Source organism: Thamnophis elegans, chromosome Z (assembly GCF_009769535.1).
Source record: "Thamnophis elegans isolate rThaEle1 chromosome Z, rThaEle1.pri, whole genome shotgun sequence".
NCBI classification, from domain to species: Eukaryota; Metazoa; Chordata; class Lepidosauria; order Squamata; family Colubridae; genus Thamnophis; species Thamnophis elegans.
In genome coordinates this window covers 31859900-31884281 of record NC_045558.1, presented here as the reverse complement: position 1 = coordinate 31884281, position 24382 = coordinate 31859900, and the positions used below count along the sequence as shown (strand labels likewise).

At 38.5% G+C, this 24382-nt stretch overlaps 1 protein-coding gene across 1 annotated transcript; it reads left to right on the top strand.

Annotated features, from left to right (window-relative positions):
• The first annotated feature begins 1466 nt into the window (after positions 1-1466).
• Positions 1467-15582, top strand: LOC116520753 (serum paraoxonase/arylesterase 2-like). The gene is made up of 9 exons (XM_032235081.1): positions 1467-1614; positions 6711-6781; positions 9264-9319; positions 10154-10319; positions 11167-11293; positions 12190-12393; positions 13111-13192; positions 13626-13754; positions 14782-15582. The coding sequence occupies exons 1-9, from the start codon at positions 1538-1540 to the stop codon at positions 14938-14940; spliced, it is 1071 nt and encodes a 356-aa protein (XP_032090972.1). The 5' UTR covers positions 1467-1537; the 3' UTR covers positions 14941-15582.
• Positions 15583-24382: the final 8800 nt, after the last annotated feature.

Here is a 24382-nt window from a genome sequence, read left to right as displayed (position 1 = left end):
CATGGTGTCTGAAAATTCTTCCGTGATCATGTGGCCAGCATGGTTATAATTCTGAGGCCCATGGAACATTGTCATCTTTCCAACCAAACTGCTAGGAGGGCAGAAGCTGGGGAAAGGACGGGACCTCACCCTGTCAGGGTCTTGAACTGGCAACCTTCTGGTCAACAAGTCCGATGTCTTAATTGCTAGGCCACTACAGTGTGCCAGTGTCGTGTGAACACCTTTTGTGACTTTCTGACAAGCAAAATAATTGGGAAGCCAGAGTCACTTAACTTAACTGCAGTGAGTCACTTAACAACAGCAGCAAGAAAGTTTGTGGAGCAAATGAAACAAAATTCACTTAAGAACTATCTCACTTAGAAACAGAATTTTGGGCTTAAATGTGGTTATAAACGTAAGACAGCCTGTAAAGGAGATTACGATTAAGCACAAATCAAAATTTCCTGGCTTATTGTCTGTGAATGAGATGACAGTAATATCATGGGGACAAATGGAAAATGATGTTTTTTGGACTGGTTTATGCAGTGGCTACGCAGGTACAAATGGGGGCAAGACTGTTACAGGCTAAGACTCTGCATGGAACTCTTTTGTATCCTCTAAAATGTGATCCACAATAAAGGGCCCATAAAGCACTCAAACCCCTCCTTAGCACCCAGCAAGGTGCACTACCCCAAATTAATTTTTAAGATTGCTCAAATTAAAAATAACAAGTTGGGAAGTTGTTATTCCACAAACACTATTCTTAAACATTGCAATTCTGATGCCTTTTTATGATTTGGAGGGTAAGATGGCTGCAGCCGAGTCCTCCTTTTGAAAAGTGCTCACCCGCCTTTAAAAAAAAAATTAAGAAGTTGCAATACCCATTGTCCTAGAAATTCAGCTTATTATAGATGGATATTTTTTCATCCTCCCTCTCCCCATATTTCATACCAGAATTATCATTGTGGTAAACAAATATTCATGAGGGACATTTCAGTTGCCATCCTGGCTGTCTCTGTACATGGGACTCAGGAAGATCATCTTGTCTTGACCTCAATCGATAAGATGTCCCTAGAGGCAGCATCATGGCTGCAACATATTCTAGGAAGTACAGTGTGATAAAACATGTTTGTTCTGAGGTGTGAAAAGAGCCCCAAACTAGACTGGGGAATCGGGGGTGAAGGGTGGGGGGAAATAGCCCAGTAGGAGATAGAGGGAAGCTGTTTTTTCTTTAAAAAAAAATAAAACTGCGTCAATACGTCGCCAGGAGTCTGAGGGCCACGATTCCAGAAGGTCTTCATATTTACCTTACCTTGGAGAAAGCAGCAATTCTAGGAAACTTTTTAAGCGCCCGCCCCAGCTCTCCCAGCTCCGGTGGTGATTGGTGTAGAAAGGTGAACTTGGGAGAGTCCCTCGGGGCGTTCTCTTGGCGGAGGGCGGCGCTCCGGTGTTGGTTCTTCAATATCACGCCAAGCGCGAGCTACGGGACCACATTTCTTCTCGGAGCTCGCCGGTGGATGGTCCTTTCGTCTCGTGAGTACCGGAATCAGGCTGCACCATGGGGAAGATGATGCTATTGCTGACGGTCTTCATCATCTTTGGCGCTTTGTTCGTGGAGAGGCTCGTCGTATTTCGGTAAGTATAGCATCGATTTTAACCGGGTTGCTTCGGTATGAAATTGTCTAGATCCTCCGTGCCAATTCCGGCGATTTTCTCCCGTTTGACTTGAGCAGGTTATACGCGTCGATGTAATTCCCCCCCCCCCTCTTTCGTCTTTAGCGCTGCAACCTGTTTGAATACAAGACGCAAGAGTAAATCTCCCATACATTCAATTGGCTTTTCCTTCCAATGCGTTTGTCTTGTTTTTGTGCGTTCTGTGCTTATTTTACTTAGAAGTTAAATCTGAATAATAATGCGGTGTAATGTTTGCTGTGAAATTATTAAGTGGCTTGGAAAAACGTGCGCTTCCTCACCCCCCCACCCCTTTTTTGTTATTCATGTTTTTTTCCAGGACGGCAAGGCAGGTGCAGTTTTCTTCACTTTGTTCTACTATTTATTCTCACAACTTTGCGGGGTAGTTTGTCAATTGAAAAAGAATTTAAAGGTGTCCAGTGAGTTTGGATTTAGTTCTGGGCAATTTATCATTTTAATCCAGCCTTTTAATTGCAGGGGCTTCCCTATAGCTAAAGCCATCTAGATCAGCAGTCACCAATTAGTGTTCCGGGGGAAAATTTTGGTGGTCTGCAGAAAATTGTTTGCATTTTTTATACTGTACTAAATACTATTTATTAATAGTATTTATTGCACTAAATACTTCTACAAAATTCATATTGGTGGTCCACGGGTTTAAAATTATGAATTTGGTGGTCCCTGAGGTCCGAACGTTTGTTGACCCCTGATCTAGATCAATATTTCTCAACATTATTAACATATTACACCAACACATTGCAATGTTTTAGGTTGAAAATAACTCAGTGATTATAAAAAATAATCTAGTTAAAGAACTGGTTTTACCTGTGATTTCACATGTTTGTAATTATAATATTGTTGACTATTCTTCATACCAGCCCAGCAACAAATCTCATAAGCAGGTATCTATTCTTTTCTGGGTCTGTTGGGGTGTATTTGAAACTATAGCAGAGCTGCTTTTTTCTTTGAAACGCTGTGGAGTCCGTTCCCCCAATTACAGAGAGTCTTTCATCATCCTTGCAGCATCCCGTTGTAGACACTGCCCCTGTGTGTAAGGTTGCGGATAGTGTCTACGCACAAAAATCATTTCATGTTTGCAGGGTTTGTTGTTGTTTTTTTAACCACAGCAATTTTCTTTCTATAGCATTTCAGGTGTGGAAGTACTTATGTAATGTTATTTGCATTTTTTCACATTTTGACTTCGGCAGAAATGAAGATCAAGGAATTGTTTTCAGTTTGTTTTTGAGAAATTGGGCTGGACAAAAGTAGCAGCATGGGAGAGCCTTTTATTTAACAACAGTGGCTTGATTTGGGGTGAATTTTGTAATTTTTCTTCTTTAAGTAGTTCTGAGAGGTGTTCCATCCTGGCTGCTGCAGGCAGCTCAAGAGTGTGGCTTTTAATAGCATAATTCAGTATTATATTTATGTTTTCCTTTTCCTTTGAGAGTTATTCTTTTCCCAATTTCTTCCCCGGATTCAGTGGAGAGGACCATTCCATTCCGGACTTTTGGTGAGTTTCCCATCTGCATTTCTCTGTTTTGGCACTTTAACAGACTATATTGGCTGTTTCACAGTTTTGTTCTTAATAAGCAGGAACATTTATTGCTTTTGCAAAAATGAGTCTCAAATTAAGATATTTTGTTTGTGACTAATAAATAATATGCAGGTTTCATACAAGTTTATAAGGGAATGATTATTAAAATTGTTGCTATCTTGGCAGAAAGGCTTAATGCATGCATATTCATCTAAATTCCTGATTATTGAAAAGTGCAATTGCTAATGTAATTTTTATTTCCATTCAGGCTGATCTCCGCTAGACCAGTGGTCCCCAACCCCCGGTCCGCGGACCGGTGCCGGGCCGTGGAGTATCTGGCACCGGGCCGCGCAGCGGCCGGGGGCCATGATCGCTGCAGCGGCCGGGGGCCTAAGGGAAAGTCGCTAGGCCTACGGGACAACGTCGTCCAATCAGTAAGTAAAGTGGGATGAAGGAGGGGTGTCGGTTCAGTTCCTTTCCAGTTGCGCGAGCAGCGCACGCAAATTGGTGGCTGGGGTGGCCGGGCGCGTGCCTGGGACGGTGTGTGGAGCGGGGCCACCGGACTGAGCCTCTCTCAGAGGCGGTTGGTGGGCGTGTGCCATCGCGAGGTTTCGCCGCGAGGAATGTGAGAAGCCCAGGTGGTTGTTTCCTCCCCCCCTCTTCCCCGCGAGCTCTCGCCGGCGCCGGGCTTTCCCCTCGCTCGTCTGCGGCTGCCGTTTTTGTCTCCCGCAGAGGCTGTTCCCCGAACCACCACCACCACCACCACCACCAACCCGGCCTCCCCTGTCAGCGCCCCGCGTCATGTCGTGATCTCCGGGCGGACGTGTGAGACCAGGGAGGTGGCGGTGAAGTCGTGGTTGTGTGTGTGTGAATGCGATTGTCTGAAGTGAGTCGGGGTGAGGAGGGGGGAAAACACTTTTCATTTTATCGCAGGGCTACCAAGACGGCAAGTATGGGGGTCATGGGGGGGGGGAGAGAAGGGAGGCTGATCTGGAGAAGCTTTGGAGACTGATTGGGAAAGAGGGTCGAAAGCCCACGGGGTCTTCTCACATCTCTATAAGTGGCTCTATAAATGAAATAATTCGATTTTGTTAGCATGATTCCGCGACAAACTCTGCCCCCCCTCCAAAAAAAAACACCCCTGACTGAATTCTACAAGCAGTTGCACCGACCCCCGGATTTTAATCTATTACATAGATCCTCTCAGGGTATGAATTTCAAAGAAATCAAAAGGGGAACAATATACCTTTTAGCTAAAAACAACAGATGAGGAAGTTTCCTTAGGTCTGAAGTTTTCTCCAGTCTCCAAATGAAACATTTGAAATGCCCTTTTCTGTTTAGATTTCAAACTTTGAAATAGAGAAGTGTGCATGAAGGAAGAGAGACAGACAAGCACTCTTAATGCATATTGTATATTCTCTCTCTGCGTGTGTATTATATACTCTTAATATGCACTCTTAGTGTATATTGATTATGAAATATTTGCTGCTGCATGTGGAGACGCCTCCCCACCCCTGCGCGCGCTCAGCGGGCCACGGTAAAATTATCAAAGGCTGACTGGTCCGCGGCGATAAAAAGGTTGGGGACCACTGCGCTAGACCATCCAGCAAGATTGTCTATGAAATGAGGAAAAAGAAGCAGGCACATGCTTGCATGTGTGCACAACCCTGAACATGGGAGGCCAGATGTGGTTTATTGATATGTGGTTTTCTTGTGCCATTTCATTTATCAGAATGCAATAGCTGGCATTTCACAACTTTACTTTCCACATGGGTTGGGCTTCACTGTTGCCCAGAGCAGGGAATTAATTTGCCTCCAAGAAGGAGTTTACTTCCAGTTTTTAACTGTACAACTAAGCCTGTAAAGCAGCAGCCTTTTCTGGGCAGATAATTATTTTTGCTGGGGATGATAGGAAATTTAGTCTAACTAATAGGGAAGAGAGCCAGTGAGGAAACGCTGTTTGAGCCTACTCTGAGGGGGTGATGGGGAAGAAGCGTGTAAAATGTAGCACATCATCACAAGTCTTAAAGTTGCCAGGTTTGAAGACTTCTGTTCCAGAACTTGGATTCCTTTCTCTGGTGATGCTCATTTGCAACTAGAGCAAGATTCCAGGATCTGGGAGAGATGCTAAGTCGGACATTCCTTCCCCTGTGAAAATAAGGGAGCCGCTTCAAGCACAAGGTTGCCATTTCTGGGGGAGCATTTCTTCAATTACAAATTCGGAGACATGAACTCAAGGTTAAGATGCCAATTGCTTGCAATTAAAGCACCGTATAATTGTGGGGTTCTTTTTCTGCACTTCCCTCCCAAAAGCGAAAGTTAAAACTGACAGTCAGAAAGTTTTCCTTGCAGCTTGTGTTGGGAAAACAAATAAACAAAACATTCTACCCTATTGATTGGTGACAGGTATATAAAGGAAAGGAGCCAAATGTCTGTGAACCTAAATTCAATCTTGATGCTTCCCCTGCTGAATGTCCTGTGTGTTTAATAAATATATTTCCTTTCCTCCCATCTCCAAATATAGTTCTCTGTTTAATATATCACTGTACTACCAATATTGCATATGCAAGGGAATCAAGGAGCAATAGAGATTAACACACAGTTGTCACAGTCAAAAGCCAAGTCACTCAAAAAACAAATGTAACCTGCTTTTGTTGCAAATTGTAGAGAAAATGGCAAAGGCAATTTTCTAGATTTATTGAGTTAATATCATTAGGCAAAGAGCATTAACTGGTAACCAGAGTGTGTATGCATAGGAAGAGTCTCGTTTTTTTAAAATTAGCAAAGGTTACTCTATACAAAAGTACCAAAAATGTAACGCAGTTGTGTTGCTGAGAAAGAAAAGGAATCAGAACAATTAAGTTTGCTTCCTATGAGACACATATGGTTTAACTGTTTGGTTTGGCTGAAATTAATTTTCAAAATTGTTTTTAAAAGCGTCGGATTTTTTTCTCCGCTCTTTTAATTCTTTTTTTCTTTTTGCCACAGGAGGGAGCCCGAGCACAAGAGCAAAATGAACTATTCACTTGCATTGAGAATTCCAAAGGCTTTAATTAATGATGTTGATACTAATACTAAGAGCCTTCATGCTTTTATTCTTCATGCTTTTATTCTTTTCCTTGTATACTAATCACATATAATATTATTGAGCATTACTGAACTTTCTATTTGATTTTTTTTATTCTGAATGTTTTAATCTGTTTGATTTTAATTTAATGAAGATTAAATATGCATTAAGATTATTTTATTTTTTTCCCCATACAAGTAGGAGAAAGCAGAGCCCAGACTTTTTCAAAAGGGGACAAATCTAGTTTTATTCCTCTGCTTGAAGTGATTTCAGCAAATGTCCCTAAAATCACTGAACTGTAATGAGGAGGTACAGCACAAAACCTGCAAGATTCTGTCATCATAGCCAATTTCAATAAGTAGTTTTAGATTTGCTGTGTGGTGCGTTGTCCAATTTTATTTGTCCATTTTATTTAGCATGTTTTACTGTTTATCCTTGCAGGCAGAAGCTGTTTGCTGACAGAGTAGTGCCCCTCAAGCGCCTTCCCAACTGTGAACTCATTCCAGGAATTGGTAAGTCTGTGGCATATTTGTTTGTTGTTCCTTGTGCATAATTGTGCATATGTACATTCACCAATAGCTGGTTATATATTTTCTAAGGAAAACATACAGTTGCTATGCTTTCTATACAGTTAGATGTTTATTATATTTTTATTCAAAGATTTCTGCACAGAGGGAAGAGTAAAATGCAGGGGGGAAGCATCCCCCATCAATATTTCCTCATAACTACCGTCTGTGAAATGTCAGCCAAAGCATAAAAACCCCTCTATGAGCTTTCTGGCTGACTACATATTTGAAACCAGTTCTCTGAAATCAATCTTCAATTTGAAGATGATGCACAGCCAGGAGTTACACACAAATCAGGCCAATGGTTTGTTCAACTAAATGTCTGTAAAACTAAACTATCATTCAGCAAACCACTTTCTGAGTTGGTTATTGTTTCAATCAGTGCTTGTCCAGCACTTCATGAGTTGGAAATATGACATGCACTGTGCCAGCCTCTGCTATCTGGTAAGCAGCATCCTATGTCTTATATAAAGTACAGATAGTCCTTGACCTATGACCATAATTGGGACTGTCATTAATTGACACACTCCTTAAGTGAGCCACACCTGATTTTACAACTTTTTGCGGTAGTCATTAAGTGATTTACACATATGTTAACTGAATCCAGCTTCACGTTGATTTCGCTGACTGGAAGCCCCTTGGAAAGGTCATAAATGGAAATCAACCACAAAAGTCTCTACAGAATAAATGACTTCTGTGCCACTCAGACAATAATTCAAAACAAGAAAGATGAAGCAGGGCTTCAGAAAATGAATCCTTCCCAGGCAAAGATTAAACGAATTCCTTGTGGCCTTTCCTTATTCTGCAGGATCTCCATAGTAACAGAAATTTTGCAATCTTTGGTTGCAGAAAAGGGAACTTACCTTGGGTAGCTTGTTCTCTATCTCTGCAGATAAAAAACACACTTTTCAAAAGAATGAAGTTTTTCTTGCAGCACAGGAATAATTAATTGTGGGTGGGCAGGATGAGATATTATTGAAAAGACTGAACAAGGTCAGCTGCATTAATTAACTGTATTGGAAGACATATTCTTCTGGAAGAGTTTTCCACTCCTGTATATTTAACAATTTGTTATTAAAATGCTTAATTGCTTTAGCAACAACAAGAGATACCATAAAAAAAACAAATATGATCAGCAGGCCCAGCCAGCTTTGGCTAGTATATTTAAAGTCACAGTTAGAAGTGAAGTGCATTAAAATTATAACTATAGTTTCTTGAGGTTTATTAATAATTCAAAAGCACTATAATAGCAGTATCTGTATAGTTAATATATATTTTACTGAGGCAAAGATAAATTACTTTGCAGTGTTTAAGGTATTCTATGGCAATTCACAAGTCCACCTTCATAGGTAGACAGAACATAGAACAAAATTTCATGTAAATCACTTTTAGCTCTTGGTTGCTGATTTACCCTTCCTGAAACTCTTGCCTTGCCCAACCTAAATTTGGAGTTCTTCTATTAATTTCACAGTGTATTATAAGCAAATACAGTTTAAAATCTCTTGGTTTCTGATCTGTTTTACAATCCCTGAAGGAATAAAGAGAATTCCTGGCTTGATTTTTCCCTGATAATTTAAGCAAAATACATTCATGTTTTTGCTCACCCCCTTCAAGTCCTTGAGGTCCAGTAAGCCATTAGTTACCTGCCTTCACAGGTGTATGCATGCGCTCACATGCAAAACCTACACCCATGTTTGCAAAAGCTGGGAAACCACCACACTTGCACAACGGCTGTATGGTGTTGTCATTAAAGCTTCCTTGATACATTAATAAAGCTACATTAATATATAAGAAGGGAAGCAGCACTGCAGATCAGAGATGGGTTGCTAATTTTTGTACCACTTGTTTGGGCACTCTTTTGCGTGCGCAATGCTTCTGGCTTGGTGGGTGGGTGGAGCCTCTGGGCCGATCCAGCAGCAACCCACAACTTCATGAGGGAGACAGTCAGACAGTGACACACTTGGACTGCTCTGGTTTCAGTACAGCTAGTTCTCAACTCAAAACAGTTCAGTTAGTGACCATTCAAAGTTACAAAGCACAGGAAAAAAATGACTTACGACTATTTTTCACTCTTATGACCATTGCAACATCCTCATGATCATGTGATCAAAATTGAGATGCCTGGCTATTGTTTGATATCTTACGATTGCCGTGTCCAGGGGTCATGTGATCACTTTTTGTGACCTTCTGACAAGCAAAGTCAAGGGGGAAGACGGATTCACTTAACAACCATGTTAGTAACTTTACAACTACAATGACGCACTGAACAATTGTAGCAACAAAGGTTGTAAAATGGGGCAAAACTCACTTAACAACTGCAACATAAAATTTGGGCTCAGTTGTGGACTACCTGTATCTATATTCTCCCCTGAATTAGGACTTTGTTTGAATATCTCCAATAAACACACTTTCTCTTTTTCATTTGCAGACAATGGAGCAGAAGATATTGACATACTTCCTAATGGATTGGCTTTCTTCAGCTCTGTAAGATGTCATTGGTGTCTTGATTTCCCTCTATTCCTCCAGTGTAAAAAGTTATGCCCATTATGGATTAACTTTAAGGTTGTCAGAATGGGTTCAATCAGACTCAATTTCCTAATACTCATGAGGTTCCCTGGATTGCATCTCTGCCTTTGACTTGGATGACAAGGGGATGTGAATTCTAAGCAGTGGGTGGAGCCAAGATAAATATATAAGCAGGGAACATTTATTGAGGATCTAGAGAAAAGAAAAATGAGGTGCAGTAGTCTCTAGATATGCTAGCTTGTATAAACTATTAGAGCATGCTTGAAGCAAATGTGGCTTTGGTTGCTTTTTGCACTAGCCAAAAACTTGGTTTTTGACAACCAAGGTGTCAAAATTAACCAACAGTTTTACGATGTTTGCTGCATGTGATTGATACATATTTGTGGCTAATAATTTAGGAATCACTTTCTTTTACCAAAAGTCATTATATGAAAGACAAAACTGATCAAGGCTTTTACGGTAACAATTGTCATACAGAAAACTGGAGAAAATTGTGCACTATTCTGAATTAGGAAAATCCAGGAGAAATAATTATTCTGCTAGGTTAGATTACATTACAGTAACCTAAATATGAGGTTAACAGAACATGTCCTGATGTAGCTAGACTATCTGGGAAAGAGCAGGTTGGAATATCAGCTGAACTATTGCAAAAATACCTTTGGACTTTGCATTCATTTTTGTTGTGCTTCAGGTAAAAGATGTCAAAACACATGGAAAATCCTTAATCTCAGCAATTTTGATAGAATATTGATTGTCATTTGACCAAAATTCATCTTTCATTTCAATTTCAAGGGCCTGAAATATCCTGGTTTGAAAACCTTTGAACCTCATAAAGGAGGGCATATATTACTGATGAACCTAATGTCAGAAAGTCCTCGTCCAGTTGAACTGAAGATTGAAGGTGGATTTGATATAGATACTTTTAATCCTCATGGGATCAGTTTATATACGGAAAGGAGTAAGTAAAGGAACTTTTTTTGCATGACCCTAATTTTCTTCTTATTAGCTTTGCAGCTTGAGTGGATTATACATTGATTAGAGTTAGCCTTGGTTGGTGATCATGATCTTGGCTTTGCCAAAAGTAGAGGCAAAATATTCCTCACTGCATATATCTGGTACAGAGAGTCCTCAGCTTATGAACAGTTGCTTAACAACTGTTTGAAATTATGATGGACCCGGAACAGATGTTTGCAGCCCATAATGCACTTCTGGTCATGGTAAAATGTCATTCTACCTCACTCCCCCACGATCATATGACTGCATTTTGAGTACTTGGCAACTGATTTGTCTTTGCAATATGCCCCAAGATCATGTGACTATGATTTGCAACTTTTTTTCAAGTTTCTAGCCAAAATAAATCATTCAGAAGCACAAATTTGGATTTACAGCTGCAACATTTGCTTAATCATCGTGGATTACTTAATAACTGCTGTGATTCACTTAACAATTGCCAAAGTGTTATAACATCAGGTCCAGCCAAATAGGAGCCTAGACGTATGCCCTACAACCAGCAACCCAGCAGAAATTATGATATGCCTCCTAATACGTTATGCCTTTTTTCAGGAAAACGTTAAGGGGGCTTTTTCATTTTGGTGGTTTGTAGTTCCACCTCTACTAAGGGTTAGAAGAGATTTAGAGTAGCATGAAGAAAAAAGAAGAAATTATATCCATCATACTAATAGATTCACTAGGTGAGTGAAACACTGACAGTTACTTTAGCTTATTACTTGAATACTTGGAAAACTACATGTTTATGTTATGATTGTGAATTGTGTTAACTTTGCTCAAATATTCATATTTTCTAGATGACAGCATATATCTCTTTGTGGTTAATCATCCAGAAGGCAACTCAGCAGTGGAGATATTTCAATTTTTTGAGGAAGAAAAATATTTGCTGTACTTAAGAACTGTCACTAATGAGCTCCTATCAAGGTATATTAGGAAAAAAAATATTTTAAGTGTGTGTTGTGATTGGAAAGGGGAAAAGGGAGTATCTGGAAAAGGATTGAAAGGAATATGAAATGATGAGTTGATATGAAATAGATACATGCATAATGACAGCTCGCAGCAATCAAACAAATGTCAATAAAATAAAATAAAAAGTAAAAAAAAGATAAAGGATGTGAAAATAATATGTTCAATAAAACGTTAGTGCTAGTACATTTAGCAGTGTGCATAGAAAGTAAAAAAAAAAACAACCCCAAAAGTTTGTAGTACCGATAAATATTGTAAGATAAAGTAAAGGTTGATTCCTTATTAGTTGCTACAATGTGAACCTAAAGCAAACTACATATTGTAGAAAACAATTACTTAGGAATACGTTGTGTTACAAAACTTCCAAATGGTGCTGAGGAGGGCAGGCAGGACTGAATGTATTAATTCAGAAGTGAGAATCTAACATTTGAGACTACTGAGGAAATATTTACAACATGCCTGCCTTACTCAGTGTTGTGAAGTTTCTGTTGGCATGCTAAATCATCTCCTTCATGTTACATTCTATCATCCTCAGACAAAGAGACAATTTATATCAGAATATAATGTTTTCTTCATAGACTATTACACTCAATTTCACCTTTAGGATTTTGGGGAATATATTCATTTGGACCCTTTATGAGTACTTACCTTTTGTAACAATATTTACTCTTAAATATTTTTTTTCTGCAAACCACAAAGCCAGATAGAGCCTATCAAGTAGATCTGTGTTCTTGGGTTATGTTTAGACGACAAAATAGTTTCGGTGCAATTGAGCAAATTTCATAAGAAATTTTAAAAAGTAACTAATGCAACTTTATAACATTATGTTTTATATTTTTCATTTTTGTCTTAAGTGTCAACGATATTCTCGCTGTGGGCCCTGAGAATTTCTATGCCACCAATGACCGTTACTTCCGTTCAGAGACTGTTTCGGTATATGTGGAGATGTTTTGGGGTTTGTCCTGGACAAATGTTGTGTACTATAGCCCAAAGAAAGTTAAAGAAGTAGCATCAGGATTTTACAGTGCCAACGGCATTAATATGTCACCAGATGGGAAGTAAGTTTTTTTTTTTAAATAACTCAGTTCTTCCTTAATTTAATTCTCTATGACATTGGGCTTTCCTCATTGAGTTTGAGAACACATAATATAATTGAGTTGTGAAGGTTTGTTTTTTTTAAAAAAAAATCTAATCAATATTGCTTAACTTTATCAAAAAAGGTTGACTAGGTGATGTTATCCATTGTGGTTTTGGTTAGTTAACAGGCAACAAATGTTGTTCCTCAAAATTAATCTCTTTTTTTAAATTGATGTTTTAAGTGGGAAAAAGCTAGCAATATAGTTGGATGGTTTCCCCAATCTAGTGCAACCTGTAGCCTTCTAAATATATTGAATTACAACTCCTGTAATCTTGAGTCAACACGATCAAGTTAGGACAGAGTTCCTTAAAAGAAATCAGAGTGGTAATAATGAAATAAAATTTGTTTTAGGAATCATTTTAAAAGATGTGATTAGAATGTACTGGAAATATGGAAATACAATTTTCCTACCGTAAAACGTAATAGTAGGCTATTCCACAGGGCGGGGGGCACAGTGGAAAAGTGTCTTCTCCCAACCACACCAGCCTTCAACTCATTTATACCAAATGATTTTATAGTTGGCCATTTTATCAGATTCTCTTTAATTGATTATTTTTCATTTTGGGACAGGGGTATAGAATTAAGGTCAAATAATTTACAAATAAAATAAGTAAAATTAACAATATTTCATTTCAAGGTTTATCTACGTTGCTGATATTTTGGATCATAGCATTCGTGTCTTTCAAAAAATGTCTAATATGAATTTATCTCCTGTGAAGGTAAGTTTAATTTTCTTTGGTTCAAATCAAAGACTGGTATTCTTTATATGTGAAACAAAAGTTACATCTTGAATTTTTTTTTTAATGTAAGCACTCTTCTATGACATATTATATATTTCTCTGAATATGTAACTTCTGATAATCCTGTGAATTTATACTATTGGCATTTGGTAAGTTTATGACCAATGTCTATGGGATATTAATACTGGTAACTCAGGATCACTAACAGAATTGGGCCTTTTGTGACTAGAAGAGTTATAATTCAGGGCCAATTAGGAAGGATACATATTTCCTGACTGCATATGGTATCTAGAACAATGGGAAGATGCTTTTAGAATAAGTGGGGGTGGGGATTGATAAAATTGTGCAGCAAATGTCTTGTATTTTCTTTCTAACCTAAGAGACATACAATGGTTTTGTTTGTTCGTTGTAGGTCCTGAAATTGGAGACTATCCTTGATAACATATCAGTTGACCGTACAACTGGAGACCTCTGGTTAGGATGTCATCCCAATGCTGCAAAACTCCTTTCTTATGATCCAAAGAATCCCCCTGGCTCAGAGGTCAGTAAGAATTATTTTTACAAGGTACACTATAATTTTTCAACCAGAGTGAATATGGGTAGTCCTCAAGATACAACAGCTCATTTACGACCCTTCAAAGGCACGTCACTGAAAAAGGTGAACTGTGACCATTTTTCACACAACCATTGCAGCATAATCACGTGATCAAAATTCAGACAGTTAGCAACTGACCCGTGTTTATGACGGTTTGCAATGTCCCAGGATCATTCACCTTTTGTGACCTTCTGACAAGCAAAGCCAATGAGGAGATTCCCTTAATAACCATGTTACTAACTTTTAACAACTACAGTGATTCACTTAACAATTGTGGCAAGAAAGGTTGTAAAATGGGGCAAAACTCACTTAACAAATGTCTTTCTGGCAACATAAATTTTGGTTTCAATTATTGGTACAAAAAATCCTACAGGCTATTTGAACAAGATCAAAATGCTTCTTTAAATAGAACAAGAAAAATTTCAGAAGAGTTACATTCAACCAGTCTAGCAGGTATCTTATTCCATGTATCGGACATTACCAGAATTCACGAACTCAAAGCAGTGTTTGCAACATTTTTGCCAGAAACCAACTATTACTTTCAGTTTCTAGCAAAAAATGTCCATTAAGTAATGGGTTTGCTTAATGATGGCCACATTTGTTTAACAAGCACCGCAAAAAAATATATTATAAAAACCATAGAGCCATATGACCGTCATGACTTACAACCAAAACTACAGGCTCTGTTCAGGTCATATGTTGAGGATTACCTCTTCATCATGAAACATGGATGAGAAACATGAGAACCTCTTTTTACAATGAAGTAAGGGATCATAACTGAAATGTTTTAAAACTATGTTATTATTTTTGTAATTCATTCTAGAGCATCTGTTTTATTTAGTCTTCTGGTGTTTCTTAATTATTATTTTTTTAAACAGGATGCATAGCAGAGTGGTAAGTTCTAGCAGGATTCTTATTAGCCAAAGGTTTATGCAAGAATCTGGCTAATTGATTTCTGTTTGATTTCTTCCAGGTCCTTCAGGTCAAAGATATCCTTTCTGACAAACCCCAAATCAATCAAGTGTATGTGGATGATGGGACAATCATCCAAGCAAGCTCAGTTGCTATCATGTTTAACAAACACCTCATCATTGGCACTGTGTTTCAAAAAGCTCTTTATTGCCACCTGTAATTGGCACTCCCATGAGCTTTGTCTCAGATGAGCCATTCAGTGACAATAGTCATTGTCACTGAAATCTGAGCCAAGCTTTCTGACAGATGTGGTCTGTCATAGTAAACTTTGACTTGCATTACCATAAAAATTAGCACAAATATTGTTGTATTCACATAAATCTATAGAATAATATAACCTCAAAAAATACCTGCTGTTACTGATTATTCTGTCCTGAATTACTGCTTATAATTCAGGTTTGATGAATAAAAACCTGATGATCTCAGGTTTCAAATCCATGTTATCCAGTCCATTTATCTAAAAGTTATAACCACATATATCTAGCAGTTATCCAAAATATGAGAGATCAGGCATATATTCCTGTCATATCTGAGGAGCTGCCTTGCCCCAATTTGCCTATGCCTTTTGGCCTTCTAGGCGGTATTAAAACCTGGGTTTGCCTTGAAGCCCTGAAGGAGAATACTGGAGATGGTTAATGAGCTGAGAAGATCTTACTCCTGTGCCATCCAACTCCTGGGTTCTAGATTTTTTTATATAACTTTAAAAAAAAATGTTTTTTATATTTATCTTTTTACTATTTGTAAGCTGCCGAGAATCACTGTACTGGTGAGATGGGCAACATAAGCATTTAATAAAATTTTTAAAAAAACCACCTTTTGTCTTTATTTATTTTTCACTGTTTCCAATAGTGTAAAAAACCTATAGCAAATGCAATTTCATTAGTTTCAAAGTTACGGTATCTCTATCTTGCTTGCTGGAACTGGGAACCAAATGGATTATGTTTCTCCACTGATGGTATTTATCATTCAAGGCAGATTTAAACCATTTCCAACCAGAAACAGAATGATGGTAGTTTGTTTACATCATATTTCAGTTTTATGAAGTAGCAGTGATTGCTAGTTAATCTAGAATGATTTCATAAATTCGCCTTTCTCTTTCTAGGCTAATTTGAATATTCTTCTCTGGTAAATATAATTGCCCAATAAAGAGCCAAGGATCAATCATAATGTAGTTCAGAAATTACTTGGAAGTATAACTCTGCTCATGGCTCTGATAGACTTTGCTTTGATGGTCTTTGTCTCTTACATGCATTATTTAATTATGTTGCTGGCCAACTCATGTATTAAAAGAAAGCCTCTGGATGAGGCTGCACTGGTTTCACAGTTTTATAACACTCTCATATATTTAAGCCTTTTTTGTGGCTAAACTATCTCCATTCTCCTAAAATGCTGCCATGTTGTGGCATGAATATTTTGTGCTGCCAATATCTGCTACTGAAATGTAGGAAAAGATTTTATAACAAGTACACAAAAACTTTCACATTTGGTCCTACCTCTATGGAGTTCCTGAAATGCAACTATTTCTGATATTTTTTTAAATGAACAGTTCAGTTTCAAATTAGCTGCCAGTAGTAGCTGATGCCCAGAAACAATAAAATACCCCCTCCAAGTTTAGTATACCCACCCAACATCATTTAATTATTCCACTCAAAATCTTGCACTTTTCCATTGTCAGTGTCTTAAAACATCTGCAGCTCTATTTAATCATTCTTGCATTGAACGTTGATGGGTCAAAATACTCTCTCAACAACAAAAAGTGGGCAGAAGGCAGAGAGATGGTGAGAATATCTTCTTGCTATATAGTAATCTCCCAATTTTGTTTTCAGACAATTATTTTCTATTGATTTTTCACTACCCTTCTTTTAATTCTGAAATTCTTCTTGATAATACTAGCCTAGTCATGAGTTAATTTTTTTATAAAAAAAAGCTTCACTACATATTACTACACTTTCAAAGCATTTTGGTAACCAATCTGAAGTACATCCATACTCTGGCCCCAGCTACACCTTAATCCATAATTTAATAAACAAAAGGAAGTTAGTTAGCTATACTTTCACATGTTGCAAACCCTCTACTGTTTCCAACTAAATTGAAAAGCAATCAGTTATTACTAACATGCATTTGAGTTTCAAATTTGTGTTACCTCTAGGTGGACCAAGGATTCTAATCCTATCTTACATTTTTGTACTGTCAAGTTTAATTGTGATGTGGGAACAAACAAAATGCTAAGTTCAAAATTATTTTAAAACCATTAAAGGGTTGGCTTGTGATCCTTTGTTAATAGCCAAGGATGGTGATTTGTGTCTTCCAGGCATATATACAGCTCTTAATTCTGTTGTAAATGAAAGTTCATTTTAAAAGCTAGCTTCAAAGTTTCTGGTGAAAAAAAGAGTTAAGAAATGAGACACAACGTTTGCTTTATTTCTTTTTAGTTACTCTTTGTTCATACATCATTTAATACAGTATTTTTTTTCTTTAGATTTAGATTTTTTTTTAAGGAATTCATTGGCTTTATCTAAGCATAGTGTTCCCCCCCCCCATTCACTTTTCCTTTGGGTATTAGTTTTGCAATCATTCTCATTCATTCTTTGTGATTCTAATTAATGTGCTTTTTTCATACTGTTTTTGCATTCAGCCTCTACTCAGTCTTGATTCTCTTATGTTGAAGCACACATGCTCCCATTCCTATTGCATTCCACTTATCTTTATGGTCATGGCATACCCTTAGCTCTCTCCTATATAATGTGGGCAGATGCATATTTCTATTGGCAGAGATGTCTGTTGTTTTTTAAATGTTTATTTCTCTTTATCTTTCTCTTATCTTTTGTGGATCTTAAAATGCTTCTACCTTTGTTTCTCATTTCCAATACCTGTTCTGCCAAGAAGCACACATTTACTGACTAATCCATTCAGCCTTGTGTGACTAGGTGGTTTACATTTCAGTTCATCATATATACAATCCATTATGAGAACAAAATTAAAGCTTTAGATCACCAATTCCCGTATAACTTTTTTGCTAGCCTTTTATTTGCTCCATTTTTTTTCCTGTTTTTGATGGATTTTTATAAATCCAATCATGCATATTCCCCAGGTCATGTGGATAATTGCCCAGTCAGAGTTCCTACTCAGCAGGGGCAGCTGTGTCAAGAAGGCAATTGTGACCCTGCTATGGAAGCTCTGACCTTTTATTACGCATCACATTGCCCAGTGCATGCAGAAAAGGGGCTTGGGATTTCTGGGTCAGAACCACCATTTTGATATATCAGAATAATAGAATTGGAAGCCACCTTGGAGATCTTCCAGTCCAGGCCCTTGCTCAAGCAGGAGACCCTATACCAGTGATGGCCAACCTTTTTGTCATTGCATGCAGAAAGCGCATATGTAGCCCCCACACATGCACGCACCCATAATGCAATGTGTGCATTATAACCCCCGCGCCTCCGCCCATTCATGTGACCCCGGCATTCACCCTGTGCAAGCACCGACACCCCCGTCCCATTTTGGGTGTAATAGACCTCCCTTCAGCCTCCTGGGAGCAAAAACAGGTCGCTCTGTTCTCCCATGCTCTCTCCCACCCCCGCACATATATGCATTACCTCCCACCTGCTGTGCATGCATGTGCATCTCCCGCATGCTCCCTCCCCCATGCATGCATGGCAGAGACCCAAAAATAAGCTGGCTGGCAGGAGGCACGCGCACATTCACAGTGGACCTGAGCTGGGGCAATGGCTTGCATTTTATTATCATTTATTATTTTATTATCAAAATTTATATGCCGCCCAATCCCGAAAGACTCCAGGCGGTTTACAAAAGAAGTCTGTCTTTCCCCTCCCTTCAATTGTGAGCCGCCCTGAGTCCCCCCAGGGAAAAGGGCGGCATACAAATAAAGTATATATAAAGAAAAAAAAGAGAAAGAAAAAAACAAGAAAAAAGACAGTTTAAAAACACAAAACCACATGCATTCATTCTAATCGGGGCTGGACCTGAACAGTGAGGTCAGCAGCCCCAGGCCTGCCGGAAAAGCCAGGTTTTTACAGCTTTCCTGAAGGCCATGAGAATGGGTAAGGTCCGGATCTCTGGGGGTAGCTGATTCCAAAAAGTCAGAGCAACCACAGAGAAGGCTCTCCTCCGGGGGTCCGCCAGCCAACACTGTCTGGCTGACGGCATCCGAAGGAGGCCCAATCTATGGGATCTTACTGGCCGCTGGGAGGTATGTGGCAGTAGGCGGTCTTGAAGTTACGCTGGCGCACAGAGAGGGCTCAGCATGCCACCTGTGGCATAGGTTTGCCATCACAGCCCTATACCACTTTAGACAAGTGGTTGTCCAAAAGCTCCAGTGATGGAACACCCACAATCTCTGAAGACAAAATGTTCCACTGGTTAATTGTTCTCACCATTGGAAAGTTTCCCCTTAATTTCAAGTAGTTTCTCTCCATGTTCAGTTTTCATCCATGGCTTCCTGTCCTGTCTTCAGGTGTTTTGGGGAATAGGTTGATCCTTTCTTAATTGTGTCAAATATTGGAACACTGCTATCAGGTCACTCCTAATAATTAATTTCATTGTACTAAACATATCATATTTTTCGGAATATAAGACACACCTTTTTCCTTCAAAAAAGAGGCTGAAAATCTGGGTGCGTCTTATACACTGAATGCAGCATTTTTGGCCTCCTGAAACACCGCTCCCTTCACCAAAATGGCTCTGCATACCTTGTAGGAGGCTTTCAGATATTTCCTGGGGGCTTGGGAGGGCAGAAATAAGCAAAAAATGGCCCGTATTTTGCTCAATTTCCCCTTTGTCCCGCCCCCCGCTCATTCTATAAGCTTCCTAATGCCCCCCCTTTTTTTGACAAAAAAACAGGCTCATTTTTTGCTCATTTTTGCCCCCCCCCAAACACTCTACAAGCCTCCTAAAGGCTATTCTTGCCCTTTTTTTGAAAAAAAAAATGCGGGACCATTTTCACATAAAACAGGCTGTTTTGGGGGAGTTTGCAGCGTGCAAAACTTTTTTTTTTATTTGCCTCTTCAAAACCTTGGTGCGTCTTATACTCCCGTGCGTCTTATACTTCGAAAAATACAGTACTCAATTCCTGCAACCATTCTTCAGAGGAATTGATTCACACGAATCGAAATTCATATTTTGATTCCCCCTCTTTCATGCAGTGTGTGTAATGTAGTGGTTAATTTAACAGAACAATATGCTGACCTAGTTCTATTCCAATTCTAATTCTGGTGGAGAATGGTGCCCTCTACTGGACAAAGATAAGCAGAGGTTTTTCTGCAGGAATGTAATATGTTGAATTTGATCTCTTTTTATAGACTTTCTATAGACTTCTTTTTATACAGAAAATCTAAGTGTACAAGTGCAAAATGCATTTCTAAGGACAACAGAACCGTTTTCATTTGTAAATGAAATCACCATGACCTTTTAATATTACTTGGGGGTGGTTAAATGCCCTTAATAAATGCCCTTAACTTGCCCTTAATAACAGCACAAACATGGCCTACTAACTCAGTTTTGCACTTTCTGTTCTCTTCCTCTTCTTTCCAACCCTATGAGTATGATAGTTTAAATTTTCCTCAGCTGTATCTCTTTGTAGATATTTTGTCCCTTGCTTGCCATAGTTCAAGAGCAATATCAAAGCATGTGAGATCTGCTGGATGCTTGGAACAGAGACAATAGAAAACAAAGCAAGAATTGGTGATCAGAACAGCTCATTTCAAGATAGTTTAGCTTTCTGTTGATTCTATGATGCATAGGTAACAATTGAACTCTTTTGTAAGAGAAAAGTCCTGATGGAAAAATGAATTCTACTTATTTGTTTTATAAAATTTATTGGCTGCCCTTCCTATAATACTTTTATTGCTTTTTTTTTACTGTCCATTGCCTTTAAAAAAAACAGTTACAACTGAGTTGCTTGTAATTGCAATCTTGAATATTTCTGTTTTATTCCCACCCACCCCCATCCTGTTAGATAGGCAACAATATGTTCAACCATAAATGATCGGTGTATATTAAGTATAAAAGGAAAAACCAAGGTCCATTGACATGGTAGCTGGTTATACAATGATTATGTAATTAGCCTGATAGTTGTTGTTTTTTTAAAAAAAGGATTGCAAGAACCCTGTTATCTCCACTCTATAGGACAACTGGAACTAATTCAGTGATAGCAAACCTATGACATACATGTCAAAAGTATCATGCCACATGTTGGGTGACATGCCAGCATTCAAAAAGCTCCAACAATTAATCTAGAAAGCACACACTGTTGTCCAATTCTTGGAGGTGTGGAGGCAAACTAGAACCTCCAAAAATTGCATGGGAATGGGGCATGATTTTTACCCACAAATCCTAAAAGATTGTAGACATTTTCTGAAAAAAAAAAAAGGCAAGAATTCCTGGAGGAGCAGCATGCTTTTAGCTCAAGATTGAAGTTCATTTTCTTTTCCATTATGGATAGAATTACCTACATTTCAGCCTGGATTATTTCTGTAACTTGGGTAAGATGATGACTATACACTTCAAAATGACCAATTCAGCTGATGAGTTTTAAAGTTTTTTTTTATTGCATTCATTGTCTAACAATACTTGTCAATAAAGTTATATACACCAACAAATCAATCACAAACTTCAAAAATCCATAATACAAACGGAAACTGGCTTTTTTGTTTATGCCTCCAAAGGTAGAGAGAATATTTTTCTGGGAAGTTATTTAAGGAAAAATTGAGAAAGTACAAACATACTGTAGTGCTTCAGCATCTTTCATGCAAAAAGATCTGACACCCAGATGTACAAAATGAAATATCAGGATTACATGCAATTGATACATTACAACCTCCAAAATAGCTCTGCCATTTATTCCTTTTTGACCAATAAACCAAAGTTTAAAGCCGCAGGACCCAGGCATAAAGAGGATTTGAATTTAAACTGCTTTAATTTAGGAATATAGTTTGTTCTGGAATATGGCTTTACAAAAACAGGAACTAAAATGTGTAACAGTGAGCATTTTTGAGAATTTCTCAGTATACTGACTTAGTTTCCTTCCTTTTCATTTTATTTTTTGTCCGTTATGGGGTCAGCTTCAATAGACTCAAGTTAATCCTAGCCCTAAATACCAAATGTCCATTCAAATCTAGCCATTGTAGGTTATCTCAGGGTTCTGAAATTATTGGCAACACAGCAGCACTTCCACCAGGAATCAGCACAACTTCACTAGATTTTGTAAGTTTTCTTACTTCTTTTCTGTCTTGATTGTCACAGCATTATGAAGACATCAGGAGAATATAAACAAGTTATGAATACATATTTTGACATCTTTCTAAGGTGACTACCTGACGTGTTTGGAAGGGGGAGGGGCTTACCATGAGAAAGATGCATATTACGATTGTCTTCCAGGTGACTTGCACCTTCTACTGTTACCCTCACAGAATCATATAAATGATAAGGATAGCAAGTTTATTGAAATAATTAGTTATTGCATAATAGTCTTTTCTAAAAGTTCATATGAAAGAATCAATAATTAACAATTAAAAAAATAAATTTCAATGCTTAATAAGTTATGGGTACTGCATAATTTACACCCACAAAAGTCTCTTACAAGAATGCCTCCTCTTACATACAAGAGATTGTTGGACAGCGCATTTTCAGGGTCGAATCACAGAAATCCAATTATTCCAGTATCACACAAATACAATAAAATCAAGATGAGTCATTAACTGAATATGATTTGGCCACATAAATATGGTTGATACTAAAGAAGTATCCAGAAGGAACATTAACAAATGTAACTTCAAGGCAGAATTTTCTTAAAATCTCAGATCCCACATTATTAAATTTATAACAGGCAGCTTCACTTATTAATTCCCAGAACAGGGCATGACTAAATTCATTTTTAGGGCTCAATGAGTTGTATATATAATTAAATGTATACATCCAAGTCAGTGATGGGTTGCAGGTGGTATGCTCTGGTAGGAGCATACCGGAGGGCATACCGGAAACTGCCCAGAGCACCGGCACCATTCCGGTACGGTGCTCTGGAGGGCCCACCTGAGCTCCTTACTGTGTTTTAAAGCTGTCGGCGCTTCCACACACATGCATGGCGCATACAGCGCCTGTGCGACATTCCGCCGAGCTGCTGGAGCATTGCGGAGGCTTGCGGAAGCATCTCTTCCAGCTACAACGCATGCGCATGCTGCGTGCTTGCATGTGGGTGACGCTGGGGCCATTCCAACCGTACCGGTTGGAACAGAATCTGGAACCCACCACTGACCCAAGTGGACTCTTGTGTAAAGATATATAAACAAACATGTTTTTTCTCTTGCTTGAGAACATTATAATGAAAGTAGTTTCCTAAATTGGCCATTGACAGAAAAGATTCAAAACCTTAACTGCTAGTTATGCAAATCATTCTTCACTGCAGATGCTTGCTTGATAGCACTCTGGAAACTGCTGTTATTTGATAGTGTCTCACTGAATTGGTAGCACTCTGGAAACTGCTGTTATTTGATACTGTCTCACTGGATCTGACAAATTATTTTTATGTCAAGGACCTAATCCAGTGAGTAAGCCAAAGTACAGATGCCAGACAGTAAGGCAGAGGTCACCCTGTGTCTTTGTAAATAACATATCCTCGCTAAAGATTTGTCCTCTATACTTTAAGTTGAATAACCGCAAAATGTCAACCACTGCCTTTGGACAAAAAGATTTAAAAGTTAAATAGTAATTTAAGGAGTCTGTTTGGATTTTAAATTTCACAACTGTTTTAATTAACACACGAGGCTAATGAAAGATTAGCAGCAGAGGTAAATCTTTCATTTTTTTAGCCATTTCTGCCTTAGTTCAGGAAACATGCAAGAATAAAAGCAACAAAGCTCATATTTAAAAAAGGGAAAGACACATCAACTAGTGCCAGTGCATAGAATTGTTTGGCAAGTAATTATTCTTCCAGATATTTTAGCTGGACAACCTGTGGGATTTGCTGAGTTACATGGGTTCCCTCAAGCGCCATGGTGGCACAGTGGTTAGCATGCAGTACTGCAGGCTATTTCTGCTGACTGCTGCCAGCAATTTGATTCTGACCAACTCAAGATTCACTCAGCCTTCCATTCTTCCAAGATCAGGTAAAATGTGGGCCCAGATTGTTGGGAGCAATATGCTGACTCTGTAAACTGGCTAGAAAGGATTGTAAAGCACTATGAAGCGGTATATAAGTCTAAATGCTGGCACTAGTGCTTTTCTCAATAGGTATCTTGAGTCAGATCTGTATCATTAAAAGTTTTACTTTATAGATATTGGGAGTCTTGTAAAGGTTTACTCAACAACCAAAATACAAAAATGTTCCCAGTACAAAAGTGAAGGTTAAGAAGCTCATTAGAGATGAATCCTGTGCAAGAGAGCAATGGAGAAGGACCTCAATCTTTTGAGGCAGGGATTGCTAATCTTCTTTCAGTTTTACTTCTTTCATCTCCAGTTATCGTATTTTTTGGAGTCTAAGACACACCCTTTCCCCCCATCCCCAAAAAAGAGGGTGAAAATCTGGGCGCGACATACACTGAATACACATTTTTCGGCCTCCTGAAACTTCACCCTCTTCGCAAAAATGG

Coding starts and splice junctions, on each gene's coding strand:
- LOC116520753 (XM_032235081.1), top strand. CDS start 1,538: ATGGGGAAGATGATGCTATTGCTGACGGTCTTCATCATCTTTGGCGCT. Junction 10,320..11,166: donor CAGTTTATATACGGAAAGGA/GTAAGTAAAGGA, acceptor CATATTTTCTAG/ATGACAGCATATATCTCTTT. Junction 13,755..14,781: donor AGAATCCCCCTGGCTCAGAG/GTCAGTAAGAAT, acceptor GATTTCTTCCAG/GTCCTTCAGGTCAAAGATAT.